The sequence below is a fragment of the Oryza brachyantha genome, chromosome 6 (assembly GCF_000231095.2).
Source record: "Oryza brachyantha chromosome 6, ObraRS2, whole genome shotgun sequence".
NCBI classification, from domain to species: Eukaryota; Viridiplantae; Streptophyta; class Magnoliopsida; order Poales; family Poaceae; genus Oryza; species Oryza brachyantha.
This window is the reverse complement of record NC_023168.2, coordinates 20,987,667-20,997,936: the sequence shown is the minus strand read 5'-3', so window position 1 is coordinate 20,997,936 and position 10,270 is coordinate 20,987,667. Positions and strand designations below refer to the sequence as shown.

Sequence of the window (10,270 nt, the reverse complement as noted above, 5' to 3'; positions counted from 1 at the left end):
TCAATCGTCTCAAACACATAGCATATAGCGAATTAACAACCTCATTTTTTCGCTTATCTTTATGCCTATGAGCTAACATTCGAAGTTTAAAACTTAAATTTGGAGTTGATTTTGATGTTTTTTATTTTATTTTTAATTTAGATCGCTAAGAATATACATATAAATTTTATCATTAAATTATTATTTAATCGTCAATAAACTCGTTTTGCTTATTCTTACTAGAAGCCAAAGATGACACCCAAGAATTCGCTTATTACATTAGCAGAGTTTCTTGATACGACAAATTTGATGGCAAAATAACGTCGCCAAAACTCCAACCAACAGCTGGTTGGTAGCCACGAGACTAATCCTAGCAGCAGAGCAGAGTGGCAAAAAGAACACAGAGGCGTCGTCGTGAACCCAGAATTGCCACGTCCACCCACCCGCGCTTTATCCGTTTCGAACTGCCTGCGTCGCGCGCGTCGTCGTGGGCGCCCCCTCGCCCACCACTTGTGACGGCGACGCCGACGCTCCTCGCCGGCGCGGGCCCCAGCGAGCTCTCAACCGCAGCCACAACCCGGAGCCCAGCACGGCAGCCACTCAGAGACGCCCACGCTTTATCACCGCGCCCCCCCACGCCCGCCGCCGCAGCGGCGTCTTCCGGTGCGTAATCTCGCGGCCAGTCTCGTGCGCTCGGTGCGACCCGACCATCATCCATGGCTGCCGCCATCGTGGCCGCAAGGGCGGCTCCTCCGGGCGGCGCCACCGTCATCGCAGCGTTCCACAACCACCACCACCACTGCGCGTCCCCGTCGCGGGCGATTCCGCTGGCGGCCGGCTCGTCCGCGGGAGGGGTGGTGGCGCCGGTGGTGGGCAGGAGGTACCACCACGGCGCGTGCTGCTTCGCCGCGAAGCCCACGCAGGTGGCCGCCGAGGTGGATCAGGAGCCGGCGGTCGCTCCCGCCAATGCCGCGGCGGACGCGAAGCCGCGCAGGAAGGCGCGATCCCGGCGCGGGAGGAAGGGGAAAAAGTCTTCGTCGCCGCCGTCGTTGTCGTCCGAGCCCGGGAGCACGACGGCGGTGCTCGAGGAGGCGGAGGTGAAGGAGAAGGGGGAGGATGCGGAGGAGGGCAAGAGGAAGGAGAAGGCGGCGGGGCTGGACCTGGACGAGGTGATGGCGGTGAGCCCGGTGGGGCTGGGACGGCGGTCGCGGCAGATATTCGACGAGGTCTGGCGCAAGTTCTCGCGGCTGGGGCAGATGTCGAGCGCGTCGTCCACGGCGCTGGCGGAGGAGGAGCAGTCCGTGCTCATCCGCGGCGGGCCCATGTGCGAGTTCACCGTCCCCGGCGCGCAGGACACCACCGTCCTCGTCGTCGGCGCCACCAGCCGCATCGGCCGCATCGTCGTCCGCAAGCTCATGCTCCGCGGATACAATGTCAAGGTCAGCTCTAGCCTCTAATCCCTTTTCGCGGGGACAGCCTCTAATCCCTTCACTTGGTAAATTTAATAAACTAGTTCAATCAAATAATATTGGCACTGATCTTACTTGCAAATGAACACTCCAATGACTGGTTAGATTGTGATTTAAGATATCGTGGCTCTGATGATTTCCCTTACTAGAATTAGCATGATCTGGTGATGTTTCATATCATCGAAGCCTCTGTCTAGAATCCAGATTGTTTTCCTTCCCTATTTGCAGCTTCAAGGCTGGTGAAATACTGAAAAGTGAGAATTGAGGGCTTTGGACTAGTTCCTGGTATCCTCATCTTGCTGATTCTTGTCTGATCCATATCCATTTACTGAATTCTCTAGGATTTAAGGTCTATGTTGGATATGGCAATGTATGCAACGTGTAATATGTATACATACTCCCTAAAAATATACAGTAGGGGATCGGAGAGTGATCAATAGCAAAATGGACAGTGAACAGTAATGCCGATGATGATTACCTGACCTTTTTATACATGGCTTTAACATTACAACAGGCTTTAGTTCGAAGAAATGACCCTGAAGTGCTAGATATGCTCCCAAGGTCGGTGGATGTCGTTGTTGGTGATGTTGGTGATCCTTTAACTGTCAAATCAGCTGTATCAGGTTGCAGCAAGATCATCTATTGTGCTACTGCACGCTCAACAATTACTGGAGACCTAAATAGGGTTGATAATCAAGGAGTAAGGCATGTTAGCAAGGCTTTCCAGGTATTCCTTCCAACCTCAATTTATCATCTTACCAGCTAGTAATGCTATTGATTTTGAGAATACTTGTGCCTCATTGAAAATTCCTTAACTGGGCGCTGCATTACACTGCAGGATTACTATAATGAATTGGCTCAGCTTAGGGCTGGTAAAAGCAGCAAGAGCAAACTCCTGATTGCAAAATTTAAATCTCCCAAATCACTGAATGGTTGGGAAATAGGCCAGGGATCTTATTTTTCAAGCACATTTGCTTCTAGGTTTGATGAAGGTATCGATGCGTCATTTGAATTTTCAGAGGCTGGTCAAGCCGTTTTCTCAGGTATCACCCCCTGTTACGTAAATTTAGGACACATTTCTCTGCAAAGGCAAAGTTTGCACGTGCTGATTCCATTTCCATATTAATTCTTATGAAACCACCTTTTATCAGGATTTGTTTTCACAAGAGGTGGATATGTTGAGATATCAAAAAGGCTCTCTCTTCCTCTGGGATCTACCCTAGACAGGTACAATAAGCTTTGCATATTTTACTTACTTAGATTCTTCATATATTGATGCACCACACTGAAATGTTTGGAATGCCATTCTTTCACCATCTGCAAAGGTATGATGGCTTACTTTTTTCGGTGGGTGGAAATGGAAGATCATACGTTGTTATTCTTGAGACTGGTCCACTGGCTGACACCTCGCAGAGCAAGAAGTATTTTGCTCGGATGACTACAAAAGTAGGATTTTGTAGGGTAAGTACTGTTCAGCAACCTAGCTGTATGATCAGATGATTGTGTTGTCATCTAGGAAATCAAAGGAATTGATCCCTTGTTTTGGTTTCTACAGGTGAGGGTACCATTTTCAGCTTTTCGGCCAGTAAACCCGCAAGATCCTCCACTAGACCCTTTTCTTGTGCATACACTAACCATTAGGTTTGAACCAAAAAGGCAGGTTAGTACAGTAGGATAAATTTCTTTGAACTGTCACCATAAACCAATAAAGGTAGAGCCGTAGAGTTGATTAAAATTTAAAACATGAAATTGGTGTCTTAGCTTCTAATTTGTTCTGCAGAGACCTGGTGATGGATCTCAAGGTGCTACTGACCCTAGAAATTTTGAGCTTATAATGGAGTACATCAAAGCTTTGCCTGTAAGTTGTTCCTACTTTGATGTCATTCCCTTCCCTGTTTAATTCTTGTTGCATCCAACTCTTCTTAATACCTAACATTTGCACTGATTAACATATTTTTTGTCAGAATTTAATTGTCTTTTCTATGAGTATATTTGAAAAGCATCTCTTTATTTCTTTTGCAGACTGGTCAAGAAACAGACTTCATACTGGTCTCATGCTCAGGTTCTGGAATTGAACCTAACAGAAGAGAACAAGTCCTCAAAGCCAAAAAGGTTTTGCTTTTCATTAAAATACTTGACTTGTATAAATCAAATGTTAGTTCATCAAATTATTAAGGACCATTTTACATTTCTAGGCTGGAGAGGATGCGTTGAGAAGATCAGGCCTTGGATACACAATAGTACGCCCTGGCCCACTGCAGGTATAGTGTATTAATATACCTACTGACAGACATTCTTCACTTTGAGGTCATGATTTTACATTCTTCTTCCAGATCATGTATTAGCCTAATAGCACTCCACTTCCATCTTATGTTCAACAATCATTAAAACAAAATGCATTAGTAGAACATACTACCTGAAGCATGATTAGAGACGGCATTTGCAGATTGTTGTATATTTCCTTCGTTCTATATTATAAGACTTTTTTGACATTGCTTAAATTCATATTTGTGCTAATGAATCTAAACATATATACAAAACATATATATTGTTACATGGATGAATCTAGGCAAACTCAAAAAGTCTTATAATATGAAACGGAGGGAGTACATTTTATTAAACCAGTTGCATCATGATCATTCAACCTTTTTTTTTCAGGAAGAACCTGGTGGTCAGCGTGCATTGATCTTTGATCAAGGGAACAGAATCTCGCAGGTGAACTCTCATGAACTATAGGAGTCTGTTTGTGCCATATTATGTAGATATCATCATAATTCGTACATGGAGAACTGATTTTAAGTTGTAATATAGGGTATCAGTTGCGCTGATGTAGCAGATATTTGTGTCAAAGCATTGCATGATTCCACTGCTAGAAACAAAAGTTTTGATGTAAGCAATGTTCTTCCACTTTCTTCTGTATAGGATGGTTACTTTTTATTTCAGTGTTGCAACACTAACTTGTATTATGTACTCATTTAGGTATGCTACGAGTATGTAGCTGAGCAAGGGAACGAGCTATATGAACTTGTGAGTTTTTCTGAAAACACAACTGATGCAACTCTTAATCTCCTTTCTCCAACCCAATTTTAATTTATTTTGTACTGAATATTTCTGCAGGTGGCTCATTTGCCAGATAAAGCTAACAACTATCTTACTCCGGCATTATCTGTTCTAGAGAAGAACACCTAACTGATATGTCTCTGAAAGTCAGATATTTGCCATATAAATCAAAATGTGTATACTTTTCCACTTGTAAAGCCATATTTTTTTCCTCATAGAAGCCGTGTGAAGTTCACATGATATGCCACTTTGGCCCTTTTTGTAAAGATGATTGACAGATTGACTTCAGGAAACAAATTCGATGACTGTAATGATATATTCGCTTGTTCCTACTACTTTTCCTTTGAGAGGGTAAGCTTGCACATATGTTAACCAATAAAATGAGACCAAGTAGGCAAGTAGAAAAAAATAAAGAAATAAATAAAGTACAACCTTTGAAGCAAAGAAAACAGTTGTTCTTAGAAGCAGTTGGTGCTTTTATTATAATCTGTTTACAGGTCATCTTGATTCCTTGGAAGAGTCAGATTAACCACAGTAAGTCCAACATGCAAATCTGACACCTACTCCCATTATAAGCTGTAAAATGTTTAGACAATTTGATCATCTCATCACTCCTGCAACTGCCAGATCCTACAAAGCATCTATTAAGTTTTTGTTCTAGATTTGTTTATTTGCTGCTCTTGTGGCACTGCTTCGATGCTCTGAATTTACGTGAGGATAATTGTTTGGCTAAACGACATATTTGTAAATAAAAAACATTTTTAATAAAACTTTTATGTGTTCTTATTAATCTAAATATCAAGACTGAAAAATAAACTTCAAATTTAATGTTGAAAAATCAAATTTTGACTTATAAGCATAAGTACAAGCAAAAAGATGACGATGGTTTCTATTATAAATGTGTGTGAGGTGTAAGATCTTGTTCTTTTCTATTAAGATTTTTAGATAGTTTATATTATGAGTTTTTTATATTTATCTAAGGGTATAAACAAATGAATTAACTACCAGCACAAAGTTAAGAATTTGCTTTATAAAAGCAAGATAAGGAATTTTAATATATAACTTTTATTTTTTGCACGAAGCACACCGAAATTTAGAAAGTGTGCTCATGAAAATTCATAACCAATAACGAGAAAATAACATGCCCTAATAAAATTTTACTACTGGATAGCGGATACATGTCTGAGATTGTTGGGTAAGTATCAGGTAAGTTTGGAACTTTTCTCAGAACTGTTTGAACCTGTGACATGTGCATGGGGCCATGGGCAGAACTGCAGAAGTGAAGGTGTATACAACGACAGAGAGGAGGGGAAGATGGAGACAACGCAAGCCTCTAGTCTTTCTCTTCTGCTAAGGTGGGCGTCGCCATCGGAGAACTCAGGCCACAAGAATTCCTCCTCCCCGAAAACTCCCTCCCATCTCTGCCGCTGCATCTCCTCATCTTCTTCTCCAGCTTCCAGGTACGTGCGCCGCCACCTCTTCTTCTTCTTCTTCTTCTTCTTCTTCTCCAAGATTTTGCAAGAACCCGTCGAGCTCAATCCAATCTCCTCCAGTCAATTCCGAATTTAAGAATTTTCGCAACCAGACTCGCCAGTTCAATCTGAGTTCGAGAAGATCAGATTTTGCTCCGATTGCAGCGTGGTTGAAGCTAAGATTGTTCCCGGTAGTTGACCATGTCTGCAAAAAATTCGTTTGTGTTGGTGTTGGCACTGCAGCTAGGCCATGGCGTCCACCGTCTCCTTCTCCCCGGCCAACGTCAGGGTGCTCCAGGGTAGGAGCTGCCACGGCCATGCGGCGTTCGGGAGCTGCTCCCCCGTCCCAAGAACCGGGTCAAGGACTCGTTCCACGGCGGTTAGGGTCAGCAGCGAGCAGGAGGCCGCGGCGGCCGTCAGGGCGCCGTCGGGGAGGAGCATCGAGGAGTGCGAGGCCGACGCCGTCGCCGGGAGATTCCCCGCGCCGCCGCCGTTGGTTAGACCCAAGGCACCCGAAGGAACACCTCAGATCAGGCCTCTTGTAAGCCCCCAGTGGATTTGCAATGTCGTTTATGGTTTGTAGTGTGATTTCAGAAGACTGAATTTTGGACCTGTTTCGTGTTTGTTCAGAACTTGACGAAGCGCCCTCGTCGCAACCGCAGGTCGCCTGCTCTTCGATCTGCATTCCAGGAGACCACCATCTCACCAGCAAATTTCGTGCTCCCGCTGTTCATCCATGAAGGTTGGTGGTTAAATCTACCGATGTAAGTGGCGAACAGACACATTTAGAATGGATACATTGAGTTTGTTTTGTGATGATCTGCAGGGGAAGAGGATACTCCGATTGGAGCTATGCCTGGGTGCTATAGGCTTGGTTGGAGACATGGGCTTCTTGATGAGGTGTTGAGAGCACTAAGAATCCTCTAAAACTGTTTGTCAATTGTTATGTGTTTTTGGATAGCTCTGCTGAAGAAGATAATCGATGTGCATTTTCTTATTGCTTGCATCGATATTCATAACTCTTAAAGTAGCTACCATTCTTCAGACTTGATGAAATCTTTTCCATATGATCACCCATATATGCAGGTATACAAGGCACGCGATGTTGGTGTTAACAGTTTTGTGCTGTTTCCAAAAGTTCCTGATGCATTGAAGGTCTTCAACGAATATAATTTATTGTTTTTTCCCTCATGTGTATTGATCTCTTGGGATGACTTATACTCTTTGGTTCCTTCAGTCTCAATCTGGAGAGGAGGCATACAATGATAATGGTTTGGTTCCACGAACTATCCGCCTTCTCAAGGATAAATTCCCAGACATTGTAAGTAAAAGTGCCCCATTTAATATACAAGTATATATTGTGGCCTGTATTTTAATTGCTTATGTCGTTGCTGCTAATATTATTTCTGATTTAGGTTGTCTACACGGATGTAGCTCTAGATCCTTATTCATCTGATGGTCATGATGGCATCGTCAGGGAAGATGGTAAGGGAACTGTTAACCTGCTTTTAGAGTGAGAGATACATGCCTTGGATTTTTATACATTGCTTGTGTTTCAACGATAGCATGATAAACATGTTAGCTACTGTGAAATATACCAATATAAAGCCCTTGTCTTCTATCTCCATGCATATCATAATGCGAGTTTTTACAGCTAGTACTAAACTGGATATAGCCAAACAGTATAGTTTTTGGTGCACTAAAACTAGGTTTTCGTCCTTTTTTTTCTCAAAAATGTTGCATCTCCATGCACACTAACATTAAATTGGAGCTAGCTTCTTTCAAGTCCCAACATAAGCTGGTAGTAATCCGTGCAGTCTTCAGAAGATTGGTTGTTAGCAGCAACTGACTTGATGATCAGTAATTTCTCCTCTTCAGGAATCAATGTCATAATCACTGAGAAGTGAGAACTACTATCCATAGTATTAATTTGGTTTTTGGATTATGTTGGGTGGTGATGATAGAGTTTATAGTGTTATTTTATATTTCGAGGTAACATTTTTTTTATTTTCTGATCCAAGTACTTAGAAGAGTTGTATGTTTTCAGATACATTTTTTGTGGTCGCATCCTGATTGTTGATTTGTTTCTATCTTGTACCAGGAGTAATTATGAACGATGAAACAGTTTATCAGTTGTGCAAGCAGGCCGTTTCACAGGTCAATCTCCTCTCTTTATATGATGTTTTTATCTTAATCACGAATACCTTCATAAGTGCAATAGTTGAGTAACATAGAAATTGTCTATCTCAATAGGCGCGTGCTGGTGCTGATGTAGTTAGCCCTAGTGACATGATGGATGGCCGTGTTGGAGCAATTCGTGCTGCTTTGGATGCGGAGGGTTTCCATGATGTTTCCATTATGTCATATACTGCAAAGTATGTACATATGTAATTCATGCCATCATATTATTTCTGTTATCCTATAGTACTTCTCCAAGTTGTAAGTTGAATGGTGCATCTGTCGGTTATGTTTATGCAGGTATGCCAGTTCGTTTTATGGTCCATTCCGAGAAGCTTTGGATTCAAATCCAAGATTTGGGGACAAGAAGACGTATGGAGCTTACACTGAATCTACTATTTCCATCTAGCATACAGTTTGGTTACTTCATATCTAAATCTGTCATTTCTTTTCATCCTGAAGCTATCAGATGAACCCAGCTAACTACAGAGAAGCACTTCTAGAAACTGCAGCAGATGAGGCAGAAGGAGCTGATATTCTTCTGGTAATCCTCTTGCTTTGCACCACGGTGGGGCATATTTTAGCCGGATTGGCTGAAGACAAGGCCAACCAATATAAAGGGATTACATACTGGTTCTCAAACTTATTTAAAGTGATTACAGCAGTGGCATATTACCAGGGTAACTTATTTATATACTGATACTAAAGCTACGATTCCCATTTAACAGGTAAAACCTGGATTGCCATACTTGGATGTCATCCGTCTTCTTAGGGATAATTCAGCGTTGCCAATTGCTGCATACCAGGTTTGTTCATCAGTCTAATCAACACTGATGTGTGAAGTACTGCTTTTCTGGCCCTTTTCATACTGTTTCCAGTTCCCTAAAAAAAAAAAAATCAGATTGTCCCTGTTTCCTGTCTACATTCAATACCATTGATGAACTCATGGTAGCATTAGATTAGCATGCAATAGTTCAGTTCCAAATTTCCAATTGCTCCATGCGTCACTAATTCCTCAGAGATAGTCCATAACCTACAAGAATTTCTCTCTTATTCATATCAGAGTCCTTCATGTTTGGTTTCCCTTCAATCGAGTCATTTAGAGCAATACTTAGGTCATGCATGTATGGTGCCTCTTCAATCAATATGCTCTCAGTTCATTTTGAGCAGTACCTTACTACAATACTCCTAGCTCATTATACTTTTTTTCTGTTGCATACAAAACTTGAGACTTGATCTGTTATCCATCTTATGCACATCGTTGTTATGTTTTGTCCATAGTTTTCTTATGTGGCATCAAAACATGCTCTAGTTAGCATCAAAATCCTTTGTTCTTAACAAACTGATCAGATATCAAAATGTTGGTATACCTGAAAGTCGAACATGCTATTTTTTTTGTTTCTTAAAAAAAAACTGTCTTAAAAAGGACACCTGATCTTGTATCTCCACTTTGCCGTTCTGTATGGCTTGATCTGTTTTCCAAAAGTCATACAATTTGGCTTGTTGCACTAATCCACTTAATATGCATAATGCTGGGCTTTGATACGGGCCTAATAATCTGTGGCTTGTTCCAAATAATCCACCAGGTCTCTGGAGAATACTCCATGATCAAAGCCGGAGGAGCACTGAACATGATCGACGAGGAGAAGGTGATGATGGAGTCGCTCATGTGCCTGAGGCGAGCTGGCGCTGACATCATCCTGACCTACTTCGCGCGTCAGGCCGCCACCGTCCTGTGCGGCATGCGATCCAACTGAAGCTACTCCAGTAGGTCAACTCTGAAAAAGCTGAGCTCCCAAACCCCAGCCCAGCTTTCCCCATCTCTGAAGCCATTTCATTTCATGTCCCCCAATGGCATCATCATCATGTGAGGCTAATTTTGCATTCGAGAGAGAGCATTTGTGTAGTCAGTCAGTCACTTAGTGCTAGCTTGCAAATATCGTTCTGGATTATTCATATTTTGGTCTATAATTTGTGGTGAGGAAATAATATAATCTGCAATTCTGTGCATCCCATTCTCTGTCTGAATCCTGAAACTTAATCAAGCACAGGCAGGTTGATGAACTGGAGTACAACGGTGTAGAATCCCAAACTGCCAACCTGAGCAATTAA

At 42.4% G+C, this 10,270-nt stretch overlaps 2 protein-coding genes across 3 annotated transcripts; both read left to right on the top strand.

Moving 5' to 3' along the window:
* The first annotated feature begins 641 nt into the window (after nt 1–641).
* LOC102708813 (protein HIGH CHLOROPHYLL FLUORESCENCE PHENOTYPE 173, chloroplastic-like) lies at nt 642–4,826 on the top strand. Its single transcript, XM_040525598.1, has 13 exons — nt 642–1,418; nt 1,963–2,175; nt 2,287–2,491; nt 2,600–2,675; nt 2,774–2,909; nt 3,004–3,108; nt 3,229–3,306; nt 3,471–3,560; nt 3,644–3,709; nt 4,107–4,163; nt 4,260–4,337; nt 4,428–4,475; nt 4,566–4,826. The coding sequence occupies exons 1-13, from the start codon at nt 696–698 to the stop codon at nt 4,635–4,637; spliced, it is 1,947 nt and encodes a 648-aa protein (XP_040381532.1). The 5' UTR covers nt 642–695; the 3' UTR covers nt 4,638–4,826.
* Nucleotides 4,827–5,808: 982 nt separating this feature from the next.
* Nucleotides 5,809–10,166, top strand: LOC102711811 (delta-aminolevulinic acid dehydratase, chloroplastic). 2 transcript variants are annotated; one of them, XM_015838770.2, is made up of 13 exons: nt 5,809–5,968; nt 6,224–6,521; nt 6,611–6,722; nt 6,807–6,880; nt 7,067–7,135; nt 7,218–7,301; nt 7,396–7,465; nt 8,082–8,137; nt 8,234–8,355; nt 8,459–8,530; nt 8,621–8,702; nt 8,887–8,964; nt 9,745–10,166. In XM_015838770.2, exons 2-13 carry the CDS (start codon nt 6,231–6,233, stop codon nt 9,913–9,915), a joined length of 1,281 nt encoding a protein of 426 aa, XP_015694256.1. In that variant the 5' UTR covers nt 5,809–5,968; nt 6,224–6,230; the 3' UTR covers nt 9,916–10,166. The 2 variants fall into 2 exon arrangements, with proteins under 2 accessions (XP_015694256.1, XP_006656460.1); XM_006656397.3 differs by lacking the exon at nt 5,809–5,968 and having other exon boundaries at nt 5,977–6,521.
* The last annotated feature ends 104 nt before the right edge of the window (nt 10,167–10,270 follow it).